Source organism: Symphalangus syndactylus, chromosome 13, assembly GCF_028878055.3.
Source record: "Symphalangus syndactylus isolate Jambi chromosome 13, NHGRI_mSymSyn1-v2.1_pri, whole genome shotgun sequence".
NCBI lineage: Eukaryota > Metazoa > Chordata > Mammalia > Primates > Hylobatidae > Symphalangus > Symphalangus syndactylus.
Genome location: NC_072435.2, coordinates 128,337,467 through 128,363,687, shown reverse-complemented (window position 1 = coordinate 128,363,687; position 26,221 = coordinate 128,337,467). Strand labels below are relative to the sequence as shown.

The 26,221-nt window shown below is 54.2% G+C and overlaps 1 protein-coding gene across 8 annotated transcripts in view; it reads left to right on the top strand.

Annotated features, from left to right (window-relative positions):
• GOLGA3 (golgin A3) overlaps window positions 1-26,221 on the top strand; it is a 55,056-nt gene that overhangs the window by 19,460 nt on the left and 9,375 nt on the right. For all 8 annotated transcript variants that reach the window (XM_063614771.1, XM_063614770.1, XM_063614767.1 and 5 more), the window contains 12 exons: window positions 1,586-1,892; window positions 4,526-4,728; window positions 8,020-8,157; window positions 9,759-9,920; window positions 10,243-10,611; window positions 13,612-13,689; window positions 15,243-15,506; window positions 17,478-17,572; window positions 17,745-17,961; window positions 20,058-20,201; window positions 21,898-22,095; window positions 23,597-23,713. In XM_063614771.1, the coding sequence (XP_063470841.1) occupies window positions 1,586-1,892; window positions 4,526-4,728; window positions 8,020-8,157; window positions 9,759-9,920; window positions 10,243-10,611; window positions 13,612-13,689; window positions 15,243-15,506; window positions 17,478-17,572; window positions 17,745-17,961; window positions 20,058-20,201; window positions 21,898-22,095; window positions 23,597-23,713 (2,292 nt within the window). The remainder of the gene's footprint in view (window positions 1-1,585; window positions 1,893-4,525; window positions 4,729-8,019; window positions 8,158-9,758; window positions 9,921-10,242; window positions 10,612-13,611; window positions 13,690-15,242; window positions 15,507-17,477; window positions 17,573-17,744; window positions 17,962-20,057; window positions 20,202-21,897; window positions 22,096-23,596; window positions 23,714-26,221) is intronic.

Here is a 26,221-nt window from a genome sequence, read left to right as displayed (position 1 = left end):
CGTCGTGAACGTTTTTTCTTTGTAGTGGTTTCTGCTTTTTCTGATACTAGTTTTGCTATATGAGAAAAAGCTGCACACGCTGGCTTGGTTAGCATGTGCCAGAAACATCATTTTCCATCCCTTATTTCAGCTCTCCTTTGTCATTTTGTTGTATGCACTTTATCCATAGTGAAGAGCTAGGTATTTCTCTTCTGTCAACAGTTTAGTAAATCTGTTCAGTGGGGTTCACCTGTCCACTTCTGGCGTGGGAGCATGAGAATGCACCCAGGCCCTGAGGTGACAGAGCTGAGGGAGCCTCCTGTGGTGATCGAGGCTGCAGAGCAGGGCCGGAGCTGCTCATAGTGCCAGGAGCTTGCCTTACTAAATGCACGCCTCATGTCGAATACGGTTTTCTCATACAACGTGGTCCTTGGACACAGACCAACCAGTTTGTGACACCTAAAGCTGTGTCTACAGAAGAGGTGATTTCAGCTGTTTTGAGGCTAATTCTGGTTGTATGGTCGTTACTTCTCCAGTGTTACAGAGTGAGCCTCCCACCGTCGGATGCATTTCCCTTCTTCTGTGTAGCCACTCTCTCGAACGGTGGCTTTGCTGTCACTGCACTGTCTTCTTATCCTCCTGGGATCACTGATTGGTCCTTCGGTTGCGTCCACACCAAGATTGAGAGGGTTGTTTCAGGTGTGGTGGTTGCTGGCCCCTTGCTCTAGGGTCTCCTGGAGTTTGTGGAGTTCCTCAATTGCTTTGGGTGTTTGTTGTCTTGGCGATGTGTGAACTGGATCCCCGCCCCTGTCGGCCTTAGCGTGGGGGCAGGGGGTGGGGCCATTTCCTCTGGCGATTATCTGCCCCTGGGGCCACACAGCACTGCCGTGGCCACTCAGGACTGTGCTGTGTCCCATGGCTCTGGCTGGAGCCACACTTAGGAGGCAGCCGCTTTTCCCTGCCTGCGTTTTTTGCCCATTTCCCCCCAGATCCGAATCCGCTTTTAATCTTTCAGGGGTCCCTCTACACGTCTGGCATTCTGTGTGTGTGCACCCATGTACACCTTTGGTGTTTTGAACACGTTTCCAGTGTCCTCGCAGGAGACGGGTGCTTCCCCAGCCCTGCCCTAGCACTGCCCTGTGCAGGTGCAGTTGGGCCCAGAACCAGTGCAGGCTCTGTGTGCATCCTGGGCCTGTTTGGGAAGTCGCCTTTTTCTGGGACAGCTGTGCTGGGAGAGCGCCTGGGGGTCTTGGGGCCCCCTGTCAGGCCCTGGGAGAGCACCTCGGGGTCTCGGGGCCCCCTGTCAGGCCCTGGGAGAGCACCTGGGGGTCTCGGGGTCCCCTGTCAGGCCCTGGGAGAGCGCCTGGGGGTCTTGGGGCCCCCTGTCAGGCCCTGGGAGAGCGCCTGGGGGTCTTGGGGCCCCCTGTCAGGCCCTGGGAGAGCACCTCGGGGTCTCGGGGCCCCCTGTCAGGCCCTGGGAGAGCACCTGGGGGTCTCGGGGTCCCCTGTCAGGCCCTGACTGACTCGCCGGTTGTGTTCCTGTTAATACACTGGATGGAAGTGACTCGTTTTCTGAAAGTCGTTGTGGTTGTTGGGATCTTTTCAGGCACTTAAAGAGAAGGCTGAGCTGCAGGCCCAGCTGGCCGCCCTCAGCACGAAGCTGCAGGCGCAGGTGGAGTGCAGCCACAGCAGCCAGCAGCGGCAGGATTCGCTGAGCTCGGAGGTGGACACTTTGAAGCAGTCGTGCTGGGACCTGGAGCGAGCCATGACCGACCTGCAGAACATGCTGGAGGCAAAAAATGCCAGCCTGGCGTCATCCAACAACGACTTGCAGGTGGCTGAGGAGCAGTACCAGAGGCTCATGGCCAAGGTAGAGGACATGCAGAGGAGCATGCTCAGCAAGGACAACACAGGTGAGGCCGGCCCTGGCCACGCCCTCCCCCTCCCTGACTGGTCCTTGCTGCTCCTTCCTCCTTCCCTGACTGGTCCCCACCACGCCCTCCTCCTTCCCCGCCCACGCCTTCCTCCTTCCCTGACTGGTCCCCACCACGCCCTCCTCCCTGGTGCTGACAGCTCTGTCGGCATATGATTGTGCCTGTGAGGGTTGCATTGGTTTATAATTTACACATAAGGAGGCTGCTTTTCTAAAGGAAATACAATTTTTAGTTGAACTTGTGGAATTGTGTGTACATTTTTGCGTGCACATCCAGGGGAATGAATTAGGTCTTGGAGATTGACCTTGGACCCTGGACTATCTGCAGTGATCATTTCCACGCATCCTGCCTCAAAAATCCAGTGTTATTTGGGAGTGTAGAGCTGCCCACTTATTCCACAGAATTGCAGATTTCATTTAAAATACTCAAGAACAGCTCCTTGACTGTCCATCTGGCAACCTTTTCTCCCTGGATGCAGTGCGTCGGTCCAGCTGCCTCCCTGTAGGGCTCGCCCAGAGAGTACAAGTAGGGCAGTGGATCGCGGAAACCGCGGCAGGCTTCCATGTGGCTTGGCAGCACGGCTTCCGCCCCCTCGGTCCCCGCCCGGGCCAGTCCCAGAGCTCATACTCCAGTGCCCAGCAGGCACGGAGAAGACTCTGGTTGGCCTGCTCAGAGCAAGCGTGAACAGGAGTGGGAAGGAGAGGGCGAAGCAGGGTGGGAAGATTGAAGACAAAGCCTGAGGGTGTAGAGTGACCCAGGTCCAGAGTCCTCCCAGGGAGGCCGCTTGGTGGGCTCATGTCTCAGGACTTGGGATCGCCTGAGCGAGGGGGCCCTGGTGCAGCTGCCGTGAGGGCCGACTCCACGTGAGCCGGTCCGTTCATGAGGCTGTGAGACTGGGTCTTGGATCTGACGACACAGAGGAAGGTGACAAGCTGGCATCACAGAGGCTGTGTTCTAATACTGGGAAAGAGAAAGCCGGCTGAGAGGCAGTAGTACTCTTGTAATCGCTTTGTATTTTAGTCCTTGAGCATTTCGTGATACCCAATCCCTTAGGAAAACCATGAAACCCAAAAAGTTCTCAACACTAAAGTAGTTTGGGGCCCTGTGGGTCGCCACGCTTCACTTGACCAGTGATCGGGGGGTGGCAAAACCAACCTGAACTTTGGTGAGGCTGCCCAGTCCTGACCAGTGGGTTTACGTTGGAATCAGCCACACAGATACCCTTGCTGTTTGTTGATGGCTGGTAGACATCGTTGGGTCGAAGACAGAGCCTCGGCGTCCATGACAGTTTTCACAGATTTCCTAAGTGTGAATTTGCCGACTTGATTAAATTTGAACCCCAAACTCAGTATTCGTGGACACGTGTGGAGCAGCAGAGCACGTGAGTCATCCTGGGCGCCCGCTGAGGAGGACGGGATGCTCTGCCTGGCCACAGGCAGGAGTTCTTTCCAGGGCCATGTTTACATTTTTGTGCTTTTGGGAGTAATTTTGTGGTTAAAGATGGCCCCAAACACTGTCTAGTGTTTTTTTTTGTTGTTTTTGTTTTTGAGACGGAGTTTCACTCTTGTTGCCCAGGCTGGAGTGCAATGGCACTATCTTGACTCACCACAACCTCCGCCTCCCAGGTTCAAGCGATTCTCTTGCCTCAGCCTCCCTAGTAGCTGGTATTACAGGCGTCTGCCACCACGCCCAGCTAATTTTGTATTTTTATTAGAGACGGGGTTTGTCCATGTTGGCCAGGCTGGTCTCGAACTCCCGACCTCAGGTGATCCGCCCGCCTCGGCCTCCCAAAGTCCTGGGATTACAGGCATGAGCCACTGTGCCCGGCCAACACTGTCTAGTGTTTTTAAACACAGAGAGGATGTGAGGTGTTTCATGGAGAAGATGTACTTCATTTTCTTCTTTTGGTTTATTTTTTCAATTCATCCTGTTTCTGTTTTTTTTAATTTTATTTTTGTTTTTAAAAATTCATTTGTCTTTGAGATGGGTTGCTTTGTTGCCTAAGCTGGAGTGCAGCGGTGCAGTTGTGGCTCCCTGCAGCCTCAAACTCCTGGGCTCATGGGATCCGCCCGCCTCAGCCTCCCAAGTGGCTGGGACCACAGGTGCATGCCACCCCGCCTGGCTAATTTTTTTTTTTGGTGGGGGGGATCTCGCTGTGTTGTCCAGGCTGGTCTGGATCTCCTGGGCGTGCACCCCCGTGCCCCTTGCACCCCCGTGCCCGGCCAGTGTTATTTCCTAGAGAATCTTTGCTCAGGCTTGTTGGCCGAGTTGCTGTTGGCTGTGAGCTCAGTGTGAATGAATCGACGCTGTGTATTGAATCGGTGTCGTAAATGGAAACACTGAACAGAGGTTATGTATTGATGAGCTGGTGGAGATGCTGTGAGCAGAGGCCTGCAGGAACCTCACCCTGCATTTCTGCCAGGAGCAGCATCTCTCAGCACCCACTAATGCCGTGTTCACGGCGACTTCATGGCGTCAACTACGTGGAATAACCGGAACTGACTCTTTCTTGGTCTCCCCTGAGAGTCCCGCCTTGTGTCCCGCATGTGCGGAGCTGCGGACTCCCCCGTTGGCTGTCGCTGGCCTGAGCCACTGTGCTTGCCCCATTTCAGTGCACGACCTGCGACAGCAGATGACAGCCTTGCAGAGCCAGCTTCAGCAGGTGCAGCTGGAGCGGGCGACGCTGACCAGCAAGCTGAAGGCGTCGCAGGCGGAGATCTCGTCCCTGCAGAGTGTCCGGCAGTGGTACCAGCAGCAGCTTGCCCTGGCACAGGAGGCCCGCGTCAGGCTGCAGGGTGAGATGGCCCACATCCAGGTACGGCCCCCGTCTACCTTCCAGGGCAGGCCACGCTTCTTGTCTTCGTGTAGAATAGTGCTTTTTCTGAAGATTTTTCTGTTTTTAGAGTTCACAGACATGTTTTTGTTTTTAACCTTCTGTCTAGCCCACCCCGTGTCCCATGTAGGACATGTCCTATGCAGGACGTGTCCCGTGGGCCCCCCCATGACCTTCTGACATGGGAGTCCCACAGCAGCCTCTGCCAGCATTTTCAGTTCCAAAGCCTCTCTCACTGGGCACAGTGGCGCATGCCTGTGAATCCTCATCTGCCTGGATCTCGGGACCCTCCCACCCCGGCCTCCTGACTCTGGGCACAGTGGCGCATGCCTGTGAATCCCTACCTGCCTGGGTCTCGGGACCCTCCCACCTCAGCCTCCCCATTCTACTGTGATGTCTCACAGGCGTGCAGCGCCAGTGGGGTTCTCTTCCCGGTTGGAGCTTTTCCTTTCCCTGCTGCCTGAGCCCTCAGTGATACACAGGGACCACGTCTTCCCAGCAGGCCTTGCATTTTCTACGTCCTGTTGGAAAACACTTTGCTCTCCCGTCCACTCGTTCGCGGGCACAGCCCATGTCCAGCTTGGTCCTGCATATGTGGGAGCGTGTGTCCGTCCAGGCCTGCGCCTCAGCCCACAGCAACTGCTTCGTGTGCTGGAGATGCCCGGACCGACAGGCGAATGGTTCGAGTGCACCTTGATCCGAGTCTCAGCACCTAGACTAATTAGAATGACTTCAGAGATGCTGAAGAGTACCTTTGGTCAGCCTCAGTCTTTTTGTTTTTGGTTTTTTTTTGAGACCGTATCTCACTCCGTCACCCAGGCTGGAGAGCAGTGGTGCGATCTCAGCTCACTGCAGCCTCAACCTCTCAGACTCAAGCGATTCTCCTACCTCAGCCTCAACTAGCTGGGATCACAGGCATGTGCCACCATGCCCGGCTAAGTTTTGTATTTTTTGTAGAGACAGGGTTTTGCCATGTTGCCCAGGCTGGCCTCGAACTCCTGGGCTCAAGTGATGCCTGCCTCAGCCTCCCAAAGTGTTGGGATTACAGGCGTGAGCCACTGCACCTGGCCTATTATTTTTTAATTAGCTGTGGAATTTTTTTCCCAGATAAAATATTACAAATTTATTAAAACTTTATTTCTCAAGAGGGGAATGTGAAATACTAATTCCACCAAATGTTCCTTTTACATCTAGAGTTACAAATATACACAATAGAAGTTTTTTTCAATTTTTGTTACTTTTTTGTTTGTTTGTTTTGAGATGGAGTCTTGCCCTGTCTCCCAGGCTGGAGTACAGTGGTGTGATCTCGGCTCACTGCAACCTCTGTCTCCTGGGTTCAAGTGATTCTCCTGCCTCAGCCTCCCGAGTAGCTGGGATTACAGGCGCCCGCCACCATCCCCGGCTAATTTTTGTATTTTTAGTAGAGACGGGGTTTCACCATCTTGGCCAAGCTTGTCTCGAACTCCTGACCTTGTGACCCGCCTTCCTCAGCCTCCCAAAGTGCTGGGATTACAGGCGTGAGCCACCACACTCGACCTATTACATATTTTTTAAGCCAAAGAACAATACAGAAAAGCATTTGTTTTACTTACAACATAACTTGGAAACAAATCAGTATATAAATTAATACACTTTTTTAAAGCTGCAGTGCACTTACATGAGGTAGTATTTAAAGACGTAGGCCAAGCCAGATGTATTTTAGAAGTATAGTTTGGGCCAGGTGCAGTAGCTCATGCCTGTAATCCCAGCACTTTGGGAGGCCGAGACGGGCTGATCACTTGAGGCCAGGAGTTCAAGACCAGCCTGGCTAACATGGCGAAACCCCATCTCTACTAAAAATGCAACAGTTAGCCAGGTGTGGTGGTGAGTGCCTGTAGTCCCAGCTACTTGGGAGGCTGAGGCATGAGACATGCTTGAATCCGGGAGGCAGAGGTTGTAGTGAGCCAAGATTGTGCCACAGCACTCCACACTTCAGCCTGGGCAACAGAGCCAGACTTTGTCTCAAAAAAAAAAAAAAAAAAAAAAAAAAAAACAACAACAAGGAAGTGTGGTGGTGTAGCCTGGACAACAAAAAGAGAGGAAGCTTCAAAGCAGTGGTGGCTCCAGAGCCCTATCTGCTTTTTTTTTCGGAGACAGGGTCTTGCCCTGTCACCCAGGCTGTTGGAATTCAGTGTTACCATCATAGCTCCCTGCAGCCTTGACCTCTTGGGCTCAAACAGTCCTCCTGCCTCAGCCCCCCAAGTAGCTGGGACATAGGTGAACACCATTACACTTGGCTAATTGTTTAAAAATCTTCTGTAAGGACAGGGTCTCGCTATGTTGCCTAAGCAGGTTTTGAACTCCTGGGCTCACGTGATCCTCCTGCCTCAGCCTCCCAGCGTACTGGGATTACAGGATGAGCCACTGCCGGGCCCTCACTGCTTTTTCCAAATACCTTTGGGACCCAGGTTCAGCATTCCTCAATCAGAGTTTTTAATACATTTTTTTGGTACCCAAATGTATCCCTTCATTCCCAGTAACGTTCAGGAAGGAGGAGAATTCCAGGCAGTCTGTCTGCTTTCATGGTCTCGAAACACAGTCCCAGTAAAGGCTGTCTTCCCTGGCTCTGTGCACCTTCTCCTGAGGTCCCGGAGCCTGTGGCTTCTGTCATGTCCCACACTGTGCACTCCAGGAAGCAGCATGGAGATAGAGGCGACGCGGGCAGGTCCAGCCGCAGACCCCAGGCTGTCCTCCTACCTCCTTTTCAGTGCTGCTTCTCTTGACTGACACCGTCCTCCTCAGGGCCATGGTACTGGGCTCTTTCACGAGACGCTTGGCCAGTGTGGGCCTGAGCACCTGGGGGTCTGGGCCGGGCCCTAGCTGGGCTGTAAAGGCTGCATCCCTGGAATGGCACCTGTTGGGCGTCTGGCTGAGGGCAGGCCCTGGTGTGTGTCTGGCTGGATTTGGTCAGTTAAGATAAGGCTCCTCACCCATAGGGGCTCACAGATGCCTTGTCAGTGGGGACTTGTGGGTAGGTGCTGCTACAAACCGCAGTCTGATGAGCTACAAACAGCATGATGAGCGCTGGCTGATGGCCCGCCCTCCCACTCAGGCACACAGAGCCCAGACAGCACATATTCTGAGGTGGGAAGACGTGTGGTGGATAGTGGGGCTTGCGTGGGAGACACTGAGGGGGCACCCAGTGACCCTCACCCTGGGGCCTCCAGGGACAGGCTGGTCTGCATTTCTTGCTTGAAATTGAGCAACTTTTTACTTTGTGGTTTTTTTTTTAAGGTTGGACAGATGACCCAGGCAGGTCTCCTGGAGCACCTGAAACTCGAGAATGTGTCCCTGTCCCAGCAGCTGACGGAAACTCAGCACAGGTCCATGAAGGAGAAGGGGCGCATTGCGGCACAGCTGCAGGGCATTGAGGTGAGGCTGCGGCCAGGGCCGTGGAAGGTTAGGAGAACATACGCATACACAGACATAGATACCGTGTGTTTTTTCTTACATGTTCTATTTCTCTGTGTGTATCTCAAATATTCTCATGAATGGCCTGCAGTGACCGCTCGTTAAGGCTTTGGGACCGCCCCCCCCCCCCACCCCTCATCCCTCACCTGTGGGGGCTTAGTGCAGTGAGTACTTGCGGCTCTTTTCCTGCAAGCCCCGCCTCGGGCCTAGGCCCCCGGCCGTCAGTCATTGCCAGTCAGGGATGGTGCTGGGTACAGAGTGGGTAAGGAGGAAGGGACCAGTGCATTTGTGCCTGACAGCCTGTCGAAGCCTAGTGATGAGAGGATTTTCTTTGCTTTCTGAGCACTCAGCCTGCATTGCCATTTAACCCTCCAGCAACTACACGCTGTCGAGGTCATGGCCGCTGCCTGCACAGCCGTCTCCAGAGGACAGAAATGCAGCAGCCTTGATAGCTGTTCTCCTTTAGCTATCAAGGGGCCCTGGACAATTTCTTACCTCTCTGAGCCTCGTCGTCGTCTTTTTTTTTTTTTGAGGTGGAATTTTGCTTTTGTTGCCCAGGCTGGAGTGCAGTGGTGCGATCTCGGCTCACTGCAACCTCCACCTACCAAGTTCAAGCGATTCTCCTGCCTCAGCCTCCCGAGTAGCTGGGATTACAGGTGCTCATCACCACACCCTGCTAATTTTTTGTATTTTTAGTAGAGATGGGGTCTCACCATGTTGGCCAGGCCGGTCTCAAACTCTTGACCTCAGGTGATTCGCCTGCCTTGGCCTCCCAAAGTCCTGGGATTACAGGCGTGAGCCTCATCTTTATAAAATGGGGATAGTGTCACCTACTTGATAGCCTTGTGGAAAAATTAAAGAAGAAGAAATGGTGTAAAACCCCAAGGCAGTGTGTGGAGGGAGGTTCTGTGCTGGGTGCTGCTGGGCTGGTCTCGTTGCCGACCTTTCCAGTCGTACAGGGAGCTTTCCGCAGCCTCACGTGGTTTCTCATCTCCTGTGACTGCTCCCACCTCTCTGTGGCATTAGCTGGGCCGCCTGGCTGGGATGACAAGAATCACGTTGCATCAGCCATAGTGCTTCAAGGGCTTAGTAGAGAAGAATTGAAAATAATTTCAAGTTAGGAATTTGTGTTTTCCCTAAGAAGTGTACCCCGATGTGAGGGCTCATCCATAGCCAGAATGCAGGCTCTGTTCACTGCGGGGGCCTCTGGTCTCTTACCCGGTAGCACCAAGCACCACTCTTGTGAGAGCATGTCCGGGTCTCACTCCCGAAGGGAGGCACCTGTCGCCACACGAGAAAGTCGGGGAGGCTCTGCTCACCAGTGGGTCCGAGTCCTTCACGTGGGGTTGCTGGCCTGGGCTGGGCCTGGCCTCGGTCTCCTGGTTGGTGGGCGGCCCAGCTGCCCGCCCTGGGCCCTCAGTCTGCAGTTGGTAGACAGGATGAGGACATGGATGGGGCCCATGCCAGGGCGGTGGGTTTCTCTGCAGAGCACGAGGCCGCTGGCTGCTATTCACTATTAAGGTTTCCTGCCTTTTTAAAAATGCGTTGTTTCCTGGGCTCAGGCTGACATGTTGGATCAGGAAGCAGCCTTCATGCAGATTCAGGAGGCAAAGACGATGGTGGAGGAGGACCTCCAGAGGAGGCTGGAAGAGTTTGAAGGCGAGAGGGAGCGGCTGCAGAGGATGGCGGACTCGGCGGCATCCCTGGAGCAGCAGCTGGAGCAGGTAAGTCCCTGCAGCCCTTCAGGCTGGACCCAGGCCCCAGGTGATCCCGAGCAGCCAGGACTGCACACAAGGAGACCGGGCGGTCCCCTGCTGTGGGGCCACATCCGCTCGGGCGGGAGTTGGGCTGTCGGTCAGATGCTGCTGCTGCTGCTGCAGACCTGACCCTGTGTTCGCCCTGCTGGTTCTTCTATACCAGGATTGTGTGTGAAAAAAAAGACCCTCCATAGTGTCCATCAAAATTACTTGAAACCCGAACAGGAAAAGGGCATACATTCTCGGAGTAGAGTCAGGCGCAGCCATGTGGGCTTCATTCCTTCTCCAGGTGAAGTTGACTTTGCTCCAGCGAGACCAGCAGCTTGAGGCTTTGCAGCAGGAGCACCTGGACCTGATGAAACAGCTCACCTTGACTCAGGAGGCTCTGCAGAGCAGGGAGCAGGCCCTCGATGCCCTGCAGACACACTACGACGAGCTGCAGGCCAGGCTGGGGGAGCTGCAGGGTGAGGCCGCCTCCAGGGAGGACACGATCTGCCTCCTGCAGAACGAGAAGATCGTCTTGGAGGCGGCTCTGCAGGCGGCCAAGAGTGGCAAGGAGGAGCTTGAGAGAGGAGCAAGACGCTTGGAAGAAGGTACCGAGGAAACGTCGGAAACTTTAGAGAAGTTAAGAGAAGAATTAGCCATCAAATCCGGCCAGGTAATGCATTCTGCTGTGTTTTGTTTTGAATCAGAACCCTCCATGCAGGAATGATGCTGACTATTTGCTGCTTTCTTTCTTTTCTTTCTTTCTTTCTTTTCCTTCTCCCCTTCCATTCCCTTCCGTTCCCTCCCCTCCCCTCTTCCCTCCCCTCTTCCCTCCCCTCTTCCCTTCTCCCTTACCTTCTCCCTTCCCTTCCCTTTTCTCTCCTCTTCCCTCTTCTCTTCTCTTCAACAGTCTCACTGTGTTGCCCAGGCTGGAGTGCAGTGGAATGATCTCCGCTCACTGCAACCTCCACCTCCCAGGTTCAGGCGATTCTTGTGCCTCAGCTTCCTGAGTAGCTGGGATTACAGGTGTGCGCCACTGTGCCCAGCTAATTTTTGTATTTGTAGTAGAGATGGGGTTTTGCCATGTTGGCCAGGCTAGTCTCGAACTCCTAACCTCAAGTGATCCGCCTGCCTCCGCCTCCCACAGTGCTTGGATTACAGGCGTGAGCCACCGCGCCTGACTCTTTTTCTTTTTTTTTTTTTTTTTTTGAGATGGAGTCTCACTCTGTCGCCAGGCTGGAGTGCAGTGCTGCGATCTCGGCTCACTGCAACCTCTGCCTCTGGGGTTCAAGTGATTCTCCTGCCTCAGTCTCCCAAGTAGCTGGGACTACAGGTGCGTGCCACCACACCCAGCTAATTATTGTATTTTTAGTAGAGACCGGGTTTCACCATGTTGGCCAGGATGGTCTGGATCTCTTGACCTCATGATCTGCTCACCTCGGCCTCTCGAAGTGTTGGGATTACAGGTGTGAGCCACCGCGACCGGCCTATTCTTTCTTTAAATCCCATTCTATAAGGATCAAGGGCAAGAGGAAATCATGAGCCTGTTTTCCCTCCTTTCTGAAGGAAGCTGTCCCTACAAACACTGACCTGTACTAAGTGATTTTCTAGTAAAGAGGCACTCAGAAAGGTCATTGCTGTTTACAGTGTTGGGGGAGTAAATTTAGAGGAATTGTCCAAATTCTGTGGATGAATTTAAACTTGATTTTACTGACCATTAGATCAGTAAGAAACAGCTGATACCTGGAAGGCTCTGAGAGAGACTTTTGTGGAGCTAGATGTTATTTCTCATATTGGAATTTTACCTGTGTTGTCATTGCTGGCAGTTATTTAATCCAAGTTAACCCCTGGGTTGGGCTGTTTTCCCCAGGGCAAATGAAGGTGGTGGTAGCGGTGACCTTGTCTCGGAAGCTGCCTTCCTAGCTCTGAAGTCTGTTTTCCACCTGGGGACCACAGTCAGCCGACTGGGAGACGGACTGGCCTCCTGGGCCTGTCTGGTGTTGGCCACTCCGCCTGGCCTTGTCGGAATGTGCACGCGTCCCCGGCCATCTTTTTTTTCTAAAATAGATAAGGGGTTTTGCCATGTTGCCCAAGCGGGTCTCAAACTCTTAGGCTCGAGTGAACTGCCCGTCTCAGCCTCCCAAAGTGCTGGGATTACAGGCGTGAACCACTGCGTTCCCTAGGCATCTTGACACAGCAGTATCCACGTGAGGGCTGAGGTTTTTCTGACCATGGCTCCCTGTTTGCTGAGTTCCAAGTCTGTTGCCCACTGTGGGAGCTGCTGTGGGACCAGGGGCAGGTGACATGAGGATCATCGGAAGGGATGAATGATGCGTGTGGAACAACCAGCACTTTGATACTTCGCAGGAGGGCTCCTGAGGGACCGCCCTCTACGTTGTAGGGAAAAAGGCTCATTCTTCAGTCGTGCTTTAGTGATAACTAGGATTTGCATGCAGTGTGTTCTACATCCAGACAGAAAACCTAGGCCCTAAACAAGCTCTTCCCTATTTTTGGAGTCGGCCGCCCCCTGTGTGTGTGCGCTGAGAGCTGTTTGCTGAGGTAGAGAAGTGTTTCACAAACACATGTTCCTGAGTCCTCCAGGACCCTCCGAGTGCAGGTCCCGAGCGGTGGGTCTGTGTGGGGCCCGAGGCTCTGCATTTCTCACAAGCTCCTGGGCTGAATGGGCTGGGCTCCAACAGACTTTGCAGGACGAGGACCAGAGCCCGGGGTCAGCACCCTCAGCCTGTGGGTGCAGCCCAACACCGGGTTCTGTAAACTGTCACTGGAACAGCCCTGCTCACTCACCTGTGCGTTGCCTGGAGCTGCGCCTGTGCTGCAAGAGCATTGTTGAGGAGCTGTGACTGATGTGCAGCCTGTGAGCTGCCGTCGTTTCCCATCAGGCGTCTCCAAGAAAGGCTTGCCGAGCCCTGGGCTGGAGTGTCCCCTGGCCTCATCCCCTCTCTCACCTCCCTGCTCCTCACTGTGCCTTCATGCTGTCAGTGGTGAGGAGGGAGAGCCCAGGCCTTAGGAACCACCAGTTCCCGTCAGAACACAAATGCGTCTTCCTATAACATCTGTGCAGATGTGTGCCCTCCTGGAGCCATCAGTGTAATGTCTGTGTAGTTGCATCCCCCTCCTGGAGCCCTCAGTGTAACCTCTGTGTAGATGTGTCCCCCTGCTGTAGCCCTCAGTGTAATATTCATGCACATGCATCCCCCTCTTGGAGCCCTCAGTATAACATCTCTGCAGACACATTCCCCTCCTGGAGCCCTCAGTGTAACAACTCTGCAGATATGTCCTTTCCTGGAGCCCTCAGTGTAACATCTGTGAGGATGTGTCTCCTCCTGGAGCCCTCAGTGTATCATCTCTGCAGATGTGTCCCCTTCTGGAGCCCTCAGTGTATCATCTCTGCAGATGTGTCCCCTTCTGGAGCCCTCAGTGTATCATCTCTGCAGATGTGGCCCCTTCTGGAGCCCTCAGTGTAACAGCTCTGCAGATGTGTCCTTTCCTGGAGCCCTCAGTGTAACATCTGTGAGGATGTGTCTCCTCCTGGAGCTCTCTCTAACATTTGTGCAGATGTGTTCCCCTCCTGGAGCCTTCAGTGTAACATCTGTGCAGACACATTCCCCTCCTGGAGCCATCAGTGTAATGTCTGTGCACATGTCCCCCACAGGTGGAACACCTGCAGCAGGAGACTGCCGCTCTGAAAAAGCAAACTCAAAAAATAAAGGAACAGTTTCTTCAACAAAAGGTAAAAATGTGTTGTTGATTTCTTCACTTGAAACAAGCATATGAACAGAGTTTTCAGTGGTTTAATTGCTTAGCAATTCCAATGTCATTGAAGTTGAGAAGAAGGTAACATCTTGAGTTCTCTTTAACTTTTTTTTTTTTTTTTTTTTTTGAGACGGAGTCTCTCTCTGTCGGCCAGGCTGGAGTGCAGTGACGCGATCTTGGCTCACTGCAAGCTCCGCCTCCCAGGTTCAAGCTATTCTCCTGCCTCAGCCTCCCAAGTAGCTGGGACTACAGGCGCCCTCCACCACACCCGGCTAATTTTTTGTACTTTGTATTTTGAGACTGGGTTTCTCCATGTTAGCCAGGATGGTCTCAATCTCATGACCTCAGGTGATCCACCCGCCTCGGCCTCCCAAAGTGCTGGGATTACAGGTGTGAGTCACTGCGCCCACCCCTCTTTAACTTTTTTTAAAGGTACTTAATCTGCAAAGTCAAGACACACTTCCACAGCGGGGTGGGGGTGTTGGCCCCTCAGATCTCCAGGGACGGCTGTCACTGGAGCGCCTGTCAGCATACCCTGTTGTGCTCACTCCAGGGAGCTGTGTGTTGTGCAGTGTTGTTAACACACAGGTTGGGTTTGCCATTTAAAATGTCTTTGAAAAATGCACATGGAGTTCCAGCATCGAAACAAATTTTGGTTACCCAAAGAGACATGGAATATAAATTTTGTGTCAGTGAAGGAAGGACTGTTGGATTTTATGGGATCTGAGCAAGGGTGACCCCTGGAGCTGTATCGTGAGTGCTGCTGTGTTTTATTTCGGAGCGAGGGCAACCCCTGAAGCAGCCTTGTGAGCGCTGCTGTGTTTTATTTTTTTTGAGACAGAGTCTGGCTGTGTCTCCCGGGCTGGAGTGCAGTAGTGCTGTCTCTGCTCACTGCATCCTCCAACTGCCAGGTTCAAGTGATTCTCATGCCTCAGCCTCCTGAGTAGCTGGGACTACAACCATGCACCACCACGCCTGGCTAGTTTTTTGTATTTTTAGTAGAGACAGGGTTTTCACCTTGTTGGCCAGGCTGGTTTTGAACTCCTGACCTCAGGTGATCAGCCAGCTCGGGCTCCCAGAGTGCTGGGATTACAAGTGTGAGCCACCACGCCCAGCCTGCTGTGTTTTATTTCTGAGCAAGGGCAGCCCCTGAAGCAGTGTCGTGAGTCCTTCTTTGCTTTATTACTGACCCACAAGCAAGGGGATGCAAAGCACTGTTGGAAGCAAAGCAGTGCAACTGAAGTCAGGAGAGAGCCAGACTCCTTGGAATAGAGGAGACATCTACGAGGCTGGTGTGACTGCCTTGTGCACCACACAGACTCTTGTTTAAACAGGCAGTGATGTCACCTGTGGATAAACAATGGTGGGTCTCAGTCGATGGAGTCTTAGATTTGATGAAATGTATCTTTACCTCAAAAAAGCTATGCCCCCGATAAGTGATAAACATTTTTGTTGAAGCCAGCTTGACCCCCAGGAACCCCCACCACGCCCCACCGCCCAGCGTCCGCTCACAGCTTCCGTCTCTGGCAGGTGATGGTGGAGGCCTACCGGCGCGATGCCACCTCCAAAGACCAGCTCATCAGTGAGCTGAAAGCCACCAGGAAGAGGCTGGACTCGGAGCTGAAGGAGCTGCGGCAGGAGCTGATGCAAGTGCACGGGGAGAAGCGGGCCACGGAGGCAGAGCTCTCGCGCCTGCACAGAGAGGCGGCCCAGGTCCGTCAGCAGATGGCGGACCTTGAAGGGCATCTCCAGTCGGCACAGAAAGAGCGAGACGAGATGGAAACACACTTGCAGGTCTGTCCGAGTAGGGTTGATTCACTCGATGGGGAGGATTCGGCCAAAGTGCTTGGGGAGGGGCCTGTGTCTGGGGCGGGGCCTGTGTCTGGATCAGGGTCTGGGGCGGGGCCTGTATCTGGGTGGGGCCTGTGTTGGGGCGGGGCCTGTGTCTGGGGTGGGGTAGGGCCAAGGTGGGAGAGGCTTTTGGAAGAACATCTGGGAACAAGGCCCACCTGGAGCACAGGTCCCAGAGGGGCAGTCCAGTGAGGCCTGGTAAGTCCAGGTGGCGATGGTGCATGAAGGGAGGGAGTGAGGAGGCCCTGTGAGGCACCCAGCTTCTCCCCATTGCCATGGGCTCCCGGGATCTAGCGTGTGAGAGGACAGCGGCTGTCATGCAGAAAGCAAGGGTGAGTGTTTTGTGGAGACCCCACATCAGGGCAAGGCGTCGGGGCCCGGGGACCCTGGGAGTCCTTTGTTGCTGAGTGTGGAGGTGGGACGGACCAGAGCTAGTCATGTTCCTGTGGAAGCTGAGCCTGGACTGGCTTCTGCACGCAGTGGGTGTCCGGGATGCTGGTGACAGTTTCTCAGCTGCAGGTAGCAGAGCAGGTGAGGGGTGAGGGGTGAGGGGTGTGGGATGGAGGCTGCAGTCCAGGATCCTGTCCAGACATCCAGGCTGAGGAACCGGGAGGTGAGACGAGAAATCAGGAGAACAACAGTAAATTTGGGGAGAGTCGTCTGATGGCACGTTAGACCAAGCGCTACGCTTTGCTTATGATGTTTCTGAAGTTGCCGGAGAGGACTGAGCCAAGGTCCCAGCAGGCAGATTGGTCAGCGTGTCTGGCTCATTAGGAGCCAGGCTGAGGCCTGTGAGTAGGTGGTGTGGCCGGCGCCATCAGTGTTGGAAAGTGGGGGCTGATGGATTAGCGCTGGTGCCGGGGCGGGGAGGTGGGCCGAGGGGAGGGCCGGCTCCTTGGGCTGCAGGAGGCTTGGAGGACTCAGCAGTGCGGACAGAGCATGTTCGGACCCCACAGCTGCAGGCCTGGGCTGGTTGTGGGGACTCGCCTCACACACAAGAACTGGGGAAAGGCTGCGAGGGCAGGAGCAGGTCGGGGACTCAGCCCTCAGTGTTCACAGTTGATCCTGAGGAGGGCATCCAGGGGGGGTCCAGGGAAGGGTCCTGGGGTCTCTGGGGAGGGGTCCTGGGGTCTCCGGGGAAGGGTCTCAGGGTCTCAGGAAGGGTCCTGGGGGCTCTAGGGGAGGGGTCTGGGGGCTGTGGGGAGAGGATCCAGGGGCTTGTGGGGAGGGTTCCCGGGGGCTCTGGGGAGGGGTCTGGGGCTCTCCAGGGAGGGGTCCTGGGGGCCTTGGGGAGGGTTCTTGGGGCCCTGGGGAGGGGTCCTGGGTCTCGGGGGTTTGGAGGAGAGGTCCTGGGTCCACAGGCTTTCCTGTGAACCGGTCATGTCCTGTTGTGCCTCTGATGCTCTAGACAGTGTTTGAAAATGCTTGTTGGCCTCAGTAATGAGTGGTTTGTGGCCAGGTGCGGTGGCTCATGCCTGTAATCCCAGCACTTCGGGAGGCCGAGGCAGGTGGATCATGAGGTCAGGAGTTCAAGACTAGCCTGGCCAATATGGTGAAACCCTGTCTCTACTAAAAATATAAAAATTAGCCGGGCGTAGTGGCAGGCACCTGTAGTCCCAGCCACTTGGGAGGCTGAGGCAGGAGAATCACTTGAACCTGGGAGGCAGAGGTTGCAGTGAGCTGAGATTGTGCCCCTGCACTCCAGCCTGGGTGACAGGGCGAGACTCCATCTCAAAAAAAAAAAAAAGTGGTTTGTAAGAAGGCAGACGTCTCTCTCAGGATTTTTCTCAAGGCCCAAGTCCTCCAGGGCGAACCTGAGCAGTGCCTTTGGTGGGGGTGATGGGCTGGAGCCAGAGAGGGGAGACAGGGTGGGGGTGGCATTGCCGCTCCTCACGCCCTGCTTCCCTTCCAAAGTCATTGCAGTTCGATAAGGAGCAGCTGGTTGCAGTCACAGAGGCCAATGAGGCGCTGAAGAAACAAATCGAAGAGTTGCAACAAGAAGCCCGGAAGTAAGTCTGCGTGTGCCGGGGAGAGGTGGGGGGCCGGGGGGGGAGGTGGGGGGGGTTGGGGGGGAGGTGGGGGAGGCGGCGGGGGGGCGGGGGGGGGTAGGTGAACCAGAATGCCAGACAGTCACGTCGGGATAATTCAGCTTCCTCCTGTGTCTCCCTCGTGACACCCTAGGGCCATCACGGAACAGAAGCAGAAGATGAGGCGGCTGGGCTCAGACTTGACCAGCGCCCAGAAGGAGATGAAGACCAAACATAAGGCCTACGAGAACGCCGTGGGCATCCTCAGCCGCCGCCTGCAGGAGGCCCTCGCGGCCAAGGAGGCTGCGGACGCGGAGCTGGGCCAGCTCCGAGCCCAGGGCGGCAGCAGTGACAGCAGCCTGGCTCTACATGTAGGTAACGGCGTGCCATCCCCGGCCAGGGTCACCAGCCCCTCAGTGCAGGGAAGGGCTCTCCATCGGCAGTTGTCCCCTAAAGGCTAGCAGGGCCGAGCTTGCGTGGGAGGTGGCAACTCTCTAAACTCCCGCTCAGCTTCAAGGTTGCCAGGAACCCACAGTGACTGAGCATCGCCTCGCGTCTCCCTCATGAACCCCGCACGGCCTGTGGTCTGTGGCCTGTGGTGTTCACCTGATTTTCCTCAAGAAATCTCCTTGGCTCAGAGAAGTTCAGCTGCTCCCTTGGGGCAGAGGGAGGGCCTGCCCTGGTCCACTCGCGTTCCAGCTGCCTCTGCACCTCCGTGCATCTCAGGAGGAAAAGCAGCCTCCGCACTCACTGAGAAGCAGGAGTGAGGGCGTGGGGTCAGCGTTTGGCAGGGTTCAGGGAGCGTTTAGAGGTAGCCACGCTGCGGTGGCCCAGAACAAGCGGGTGCCCTTTCTGGAGGGCTCTGAGCATGGCCTTCCGTGGAGGCCGTGGCCCTCCGTGCTCTCTCACCTTTCGTGGTAGGTATAACATTGTACCTGAGTGAGTTCATCCGCATTTTATTTATTATTCTCCAATTTGCGTCCTTGCACCGACAACTTAGTATTTCTTCTTACATGTGGTTTGTTTCTATCTCCTGTCCACTTAAGAATTTATGGCTAGGAAGAGACTGTATCATAACGTGGGGTTTTCTTGTCAAATTAAATAAACTCGGCCAGGCACGGTGGCTCACACCTATAATCCCAGCAATTAAATAAATCGGGCGGGCGCGGTGGCTCACACCTATAATCCCAGCAATTAAATAAACTAGGCCGGGCACGGTGGCTCACACCTGTAATCTCAGCGCTTTGGGAGGCCGAGGTGGGAGGATCACTTGAGCACAGGAGTTTGAGACCAGCCTGGGCAACATAATGAGACCCTATATTTACAAATAATACAAAAATATTACCCGGGCATGGTGGCACGTGCCTGTGGTCCCAGATGCTTGAGACACTGAGGTGGGAGGATCGCCTCAGCCTGGGAGGGGAGGCTGAAACTGCAGTAGCCGTGATTTTGCTGCTGCACTCCAGCCTGGGTGATAGAGACTGTGTCTAAAATTAAATAAATCAGTGCTCCCTCTCACCTGGTTGCTTTGTAAAATGTTGGGGAGACTGATTCAGTTGCCATCTTCTTTGGGCTCACTAAGGGCTGGGGTGGGGAGGTCGCAAAGGCTGGGCAGAGCCGGTCCCTCGCCGCGCTGTTGCAGCTGAGGAATAGCACAGCCGCGAGCCGATGTCTTCTGTCTGTCCGGGCTTCACCCCTCGCAAGTGGTGACTTTTGGCAAATTTCTGACCTTTTTGATCCTCAGCGAAATGAGGCCAAATTGAGGTGAATGAGAACCTTCTCATGTGAGGGTTAAGTTAGGTGGTACTGGAACGTGCTTGGCAAGGGCCCGGTACCATCGAGGCAGCAAGTGGGCGGGGTGTGAGAGCACACCTGTGCCTGCGTGTATCCGTGCATGTGTGAGGTGTGAGCATGTGTGTGTGCAGCATGTGGAGTGTGTGTGCATGGTGTGTGGGATGTGAGCACGTGTGTGCGTGCAGTGAGGTGTGAGCACATATGTGCATATGTGGTGTGGGGTGCGAACACGGGTGTGAGCACATGTGTGTGGTGTGTGGGATGTGAACACGTGTGCACGTGGTGTGTGTTACATGAGCGTGTGTGTGTGGTGTGTGTGTATGTGATGTGTGGTGCGTGAGCACGTGTGTGGTATTTATTACGCCTGGAGCTGCTTGCTTGCCACAGATGGTGATTTATAGCCATTGTCTGCAGGTCAGATTTTCCTCTGTATTTTAGAAGCATTGAACTGAAGAGATGATTTTGTTTGTCCCAACTATCCCTGTGTGTCATTGTGTGTGTGCTGTGGTCGGTTAATTCAACTTCTTTAACAAAAAGGAGGGTTGTGAGACTGTGTCAAGACAGCTGGTGTCTGGTGTGTGCAGCCACACAGCCTCATGCCTGCAGGACCACGGGAAGTGAGAGGGTCAGGGCCTGTCCCATGACCAAGCGCCCGCTCCGTCTTGGCCCTTAGGAAAGGATCCAGGCCCTGGAGGCGGAGCTGCAGGCTGTCAGTCATAACAAGACGCTGCTGGAAAAGGAACTGCAGGAGGTCATCGCGCTGACCAGCCAGGAGCTGGAGGAGTCCCGGGAGAAGGTGCTGGAGCTGGAGGACGAGGTGAGGCCTGGCCATCTGCTGTGGCGGCAGCATGGGGCAGGTCACGTGAGCCCTGGGCATGCTGCCACGTGTGAGGCCCGAAGAACAAAACTTCACTGTGTGCCCAGCGTTGCTACTTTTGGTGTTGCCACCTTCTGACCGTCGGCCTCTGGCTCTGTGGTGGGGCAGGCCCTGATTCCAGCCCTCTGGGGAGGATCACTGTACAGCCTCTTTGGTGGAATGGTTACAGAATTCATAGTGGAACCCTTCTCAGTTCAAATGCTTTGGTTGCAAATAAGAAACCCAACTTCGCCAGGCCAGTGGCTCACGCCTGTAATCTCAGCATGTTGGGAGGCTGAGGTGGGTGGATCACGAGGTTAGGAGCTCGAGACCAGCCTGGCTGACATGGTGAAACCCTGTCTCTACTAAAAATACAAAAATTAGCTGAGTATGGTGGCGGGTGCCTGTAGTCCCAGCTACTTGGGCGGCCGAGGCAGGTAAACCGCTTGAACCCAGGAGCGGAGGTTGCAATGAGCCAAGATCGCGCCACTGCACTCCAAGCTGGGCGACAGAGTGAGACCCCGTCTCAAAAAAAAATTCAGATATCTCAGGTTCAGAGGCAGCTCTCGCTTCAGCGGTGCAGGTGGCAGCTCAGTGTCCCGCCCCCCCAGCCCCTCCGGTTCCCAGCACCCCCGTCCCTCCCCACCCCCTCCCTGTGGAGCTCTGTCACAGTACGGCTGCCCGTTCCACTCACTGGCTGTGTCCTGTCCTGAAGTGGTTTTGCTCATGCCCACCCTGCTGAGTGGCTTAGCCAGGGCTCAGTGCCTGGACAGACTTCTCCAGAAGCCCATGGCCCCAGGAGAAGGCTGGGCTCTTGGCCATGGAGAGGAATGAGAGGGGCCTGGGGAAGCCACTGACCATGAACACAACAGCCTTCAGATCATGAAGCAAGCACGGTCCTGTGGTGTCCGTCGCACGGTCGTGTGGAGTCCATCGCTGGTTGTGTGGTGTCCATTGTTCTGTTTTTGTTGTCTTGAGACAGAGTCTCACTCTGTCATTCAGGCTGGAGTGCACGATCTTGGCTCACCACAGCCCCCGCTTCCCAGGTTCAAGTGATTCTCCCGCCTCATTCTCCTGAGTAGCTGGAACTACAGGTGCTCGCCACCACACCTGGATAATTTCTGTATTTTTGGTAGAGACAGGGTTTCATCATGTTGGCTAGGCTGATCTCAAACCCCTGACCTCCCAAAGTGCTGGGATTACAGGCGTGAGTCACCACGCCCAGCCCATTGCTGTGTTTTAGTTTTCGAAGTTTCTTTTCTTTTTTTTTTTTTGAGACAGAGTCTCGCTGTGTTGCCCAGGCTGGAGTGCAGGGGCACGATCTCAGCTCACTGCATCCTCCACCTCCTGGGTTCAAGCGATTCTCCTGCCTCAGCCTCCTGAGTAGCTGGGACTAAAGGCATGTGCCACGACAGTGGCTAATTTTTGTATTTTCAGTAGGGACGGGGTTTCACCATGTTGGCCAGGCTGGTCTCAAACTCCTGGACAAAGAAGATCCACCTACCTTGGCCTCCCAACGTGCTGGGATTACAGGCGTGAGCCTCCATGCCTGGCCTAAGTTTTCGCTGTTTGTTGTTGAAAACTCACCTGTTTCTGGGGGTATGTGAACTCCACTCACCAGTGCGGATAATTTCACAGTGACATTGGTATGTTTCAGCTTCAAGAATCCAGAGGCTTTAGGAAGAAGATAAAATGCCTCGAGGAGTCAAACAAGAAGTTGGCTCTTGAATTAGAGCACGAGAAAGGGAAGCTTACGGGCCTCAGACAGTCCCACGCGGCTCTGCGGGAACACAACAGCATCCTAGAAACAGCTTTGGCCAAGAGGGAGGCAGACCTAGTCCAGCTGAACCTTCAGGTATTCAAACCCGTCAAACTCGTGAGAGTTGCCGGGGCTGCATGCACTCCGAGAATCTCACCCAGATTCAGTCACCTGTGCTGACTCCTAGCCCACTCAGCCTGCAGCCGAGAGAACAGGCTCAGGGGTCCGGGTGACCCACAGCCCTGGGTCCCCAGCTGTTGGTACAGGGCTGGGCTCTGAGATGAGGCTGGAGCCCCTGCGTGTGCTCAGTTCACCTGTTTAGTCGAGGGGTAGACATAGTTAGTTGAGGGGCAGACCTGCTTAGTCGGGGGGTAGACCTGCTTAGTCGGGGTAGATCTGCTTAGTTGGGGGGTAGACCTGCTTAGTCGAGGGGTAGACCTGCTTAGTCGGGGCGCAGACCTGCTTAGTCGGGGGGTAGACCTGCTTAGTCGGGGGGTAGACCTGCTTAGTCGGGGGGTAGACCTGCTTAGTCAGGGGGCAGACCTCCCATGCGGGTGTGGCTGAGTTCCAGTCCCAGACGGTGACATTGTTTGTAGGGGGCACTTAACGAGAGCTTCACACAATTCAGAACTGGGACTTGAACCCTGACCTGGTTCTCACTCAGCTACTTAGTCTCCACAGCCTCTCTGGATTGAGGACCAGGCTGGGCACTTCAGGGAAATCCTGGGGGCCAAATCAAGCTGCTGGTGTTGACTATCCCATCTTAGTTCCATATTTTGCCCTAGTTCCCACCACTTCTGTTCTTTTTATACCCGGCTGCAGCCCGATTTGTATGTATTTTTTGAGTTCCCAGCCACCATGTTCGATTTTTTTTTTTTTTTTTTTCTGTTAGTAATACGGAGTCTCACTCTGTCTCTCAGGCTGGAGTGCAGTGGCGCGATCTCGGCTCCCTGCCTCCCGGGTTCAAGCGATTCTCTTGCCTCAGCCTCCAGTATAGCTGGGACTACAGGCGTGCACCACTGCGCCCAGCTAATTTTTTGTATTTTTAGTAGAGACGAGGTTTCACTGTCTTAGCCAGGATGGTCTCAATTTTCTGACCGTCATCCACCCGCCTCTGCCTCCCACAGTGCTGGGATTATAGGCGCGAGCCACCGCGCCCGGCCCATTCTTTTTTTTTTTTGAGACAGGGTCTGGCTCTTGCCCGGAGTGGAGGGCAGTGTGGTGGAGGGCAGTGCGGTGGAGGACAGCGCAGTGGAGGGCAGCGCGGTGGAGGGCAGCGTGGTAGAGGGCAGTGTGGTGGTACCATCATAACTCACTGCATCCTCAACCTCCTGGGCTCCAGCGATCCTCCTGCCCCGGCCTCTGGAGCCGTGGGGCCCACAGGCATGCCACGTTCTTGAGTGCGGCCATGTGATCATGCTCCCGCAACCTAGGATTCTGTTTTTTGTAACAGATTCTTCAGAAGTGGAGTTTCCTCTACCTCCCTGGTGTGTGCCTGCACCTGTGATGTGATGTGTGTCACATTGCCTGCTGTAGCAGCCTTGTGTGTTTGTAATTTGACGTCCTTCCTTATCTGTCCTCCTGCAATCTGATCTAGGTGCAGGCGGTTTTGCAGCGCAAAGAAGAGGAGGATCGTCAGATGAAGCATCTTGTCCAGGCCCTGCAGGCTTCACTAGAGAAGGAGAAGGAGAAGGTGAACAGCCTCAAGGAGCAGGTGCGTGCCACCTTCCGGCTCACAGGGCGTTCCAGAGGACGCTCCAGTGCCTAGAAATCTATGCAGGGTCCTTCACACACCAGCCTCCTTCCAGCAGTTACACAGAGCAAAGGTGCGTTGCAGTTGTTGGTGACAGAGGCCACAGAGCACCTGCTCTGGTCCTTAGAAGGTGGCGTTAGATTAAATGGCGGTGCAGCTGTGAGGGCCTGGGGCCAGTGAGCTCCGCGTGCATGTGTATTTATATTGTGCTAGGAATGGTGTCTTGTATGTCGTGTTGCATTACGAAAGCAAACTTGAGAATAGCATAGGATCCCATTTGTGTTCGGCAGATAACAGGGGTGGTTCTGTGGACCCTTCTCTGTGTAGAGAGCTGTCTCTTTGTGGCTGGCCCCTGCCCTGCTTCAGGTGTTCACTGACATATTGGTCAAGTCGCCAGCAGAGGCCCATCCTGACCCCCAGGTGCCCTGTCTGGGCCCTGCTTCTCCGTTAGAACGCTGCTTCTTGCTGGCTACCTCCGCCACACCTGGCACAGAGCAGCTACTCCTAGCATGCTTGCCGTGTGTGTGCACTTGGGTGTGCGTGCACATGTGTGCCTGGGGTGTGGTGTGTGTGCACGTGGGGAGCGGTGCATGCAAGGGTTGTGATGTCTGTACACACGTGTGTGCCTGGGGTGTGGTGTGTGTATGTGCATGGCGGGGGTGTCCGTGCAGGGGCTGTGGTGTGTGTGCCTGGGGTGTGGTGTGTGTGCTTGCATTTGATGCTCATGTATATGTAGAAAACTTCTAGGAGGAACACAAGAAATAACTGGTTGTCCTAGAGAAAGGCAGGAAAGAACACATCACTTTTCCTTTAAATCCCGTTTGAATTGAACTTGTAAAAAAATAATTGCTTCACAATTCAAACTTTTTGGCCTAACAGTAAAGCTTCTTTTGTTCCTATGACCTGACTTTGCCACAGCCTGTAAGAACTTTTCTATGATAATGTAATTGAGATAAAAAGAAAAAGGTTCTTGATTTTTTTTAAGGGGTGAAACAATAAAGTTTCTTTATAAGTAGAATTAATTTTAAGATGTGGCAGGTGGCCAGGCATGGTGGCTCACGCCTGTAATCCAAGCACTTTGGGAGGCTGAGGCAGGCAGATACCTGAGGTCGGGAGTTCAAGACCAGGCCGACCAACATAGAGAAACTCTGTCTCTACTGTGAATACAAAATTAGCCTGGTGTGGTGGGACATGCCTGTAGTCCCAGCTACTCGGGAGGCTGAGGCAGGAGAATCGCTTGAACCCAGGAGGCGGAGGTTGTGGTGAGCCAAGATCACATCATTGCACTCCAGCCTGGGTGACAAGAGGGAAACTCCGTCTCAAAAAAAAAAAAAAAAATGTGGCAGGAATATTTTAATAGGAGCAGTTAACAGCTTTCTTTTGACCCCACAGGCCTCATCTGCCCAGCCGTTTAACCCTTGCCTGGGGCCTGCTGCTGGGCCATGGTTCAGGCTGGCCCACACGGTGCCCTGGCTCTCCAGCTTTTGTTCCATGCTTAGGGTTCACTGAATTTTTTTTGTTTGTTTGTTTTTGTTTTTTTTTAGACGGAGTCTCACTCTGTCGCCAGGCTGGAGTGCAGTGGCGCGATCTTGGTTCACTGCAACCTCTGCCTCCCAGGTTCAAATGATTCTCCTGCCTCAGCCTCCCCAGTATCTGAAACTACAGGCGTGCACCACCACACCTGGCTAATTTTTTGTATTTTAGTAGAGATGGGGTTTCACCATATTAGCCAGGTTGGTCTTGATCTCCTGATCTGATGACCTGCCCGCCTTGGCCTTCCAGTTAATTTTATTCTTACTTTTTAAATGTATTTATTTATTTTATTTATTTACTTATTTATTTGTTTTTCGAAATGGAGTCTCGCTCTGTCGCCCAGGCTGGAGTGCAGTGGTGCGATCTCCACTCACTACAAGCTCCGCCTCCCGGGTTCACGCCATTCTCCTGTCTCAGCCTCCTGAGTAGCTGGGACTACAGGCTCCCGCCACTACGCCTGGCTAATTTTTTGTATTTTTAGTAGAGACGGGGTTTCACTGTGTTAGCCAGGATGGTCTCGATCTCCTGACCTCGTGATCTGCCCTCCTTGGCCTCCCACCATGCTGGGATTACAGGCGTGAGCCGCCGTGCCCAGCCTGTGGTCTCGATCTCCTGACCTGGTGATCCGCCCACCTCGGCCTCCCACAGTGCTGGGATTACAAGCATGAGCCGCCTTGTCCGGCCTATTTATTTCATTTTTGAAGCTGGGTCTCACTCTGTCACCCCTGCTGGAGTGTAGTGGCGCGATCACAGTTCCCTGCAGACTGGAGCTGCTGAGCTCAAGTGATCCTTCCACCTCAGCCTCCTGAGTACCTGGGATCACTATGCCCTGCTAATATTTTTATTTTTTTGTGGAGACAGGGTCTTGCTATGTTGTCCAGGCTGTGAATACACTGGAAGAAGACTATAAAAACTATTTAGACCGAGAAATCTCGA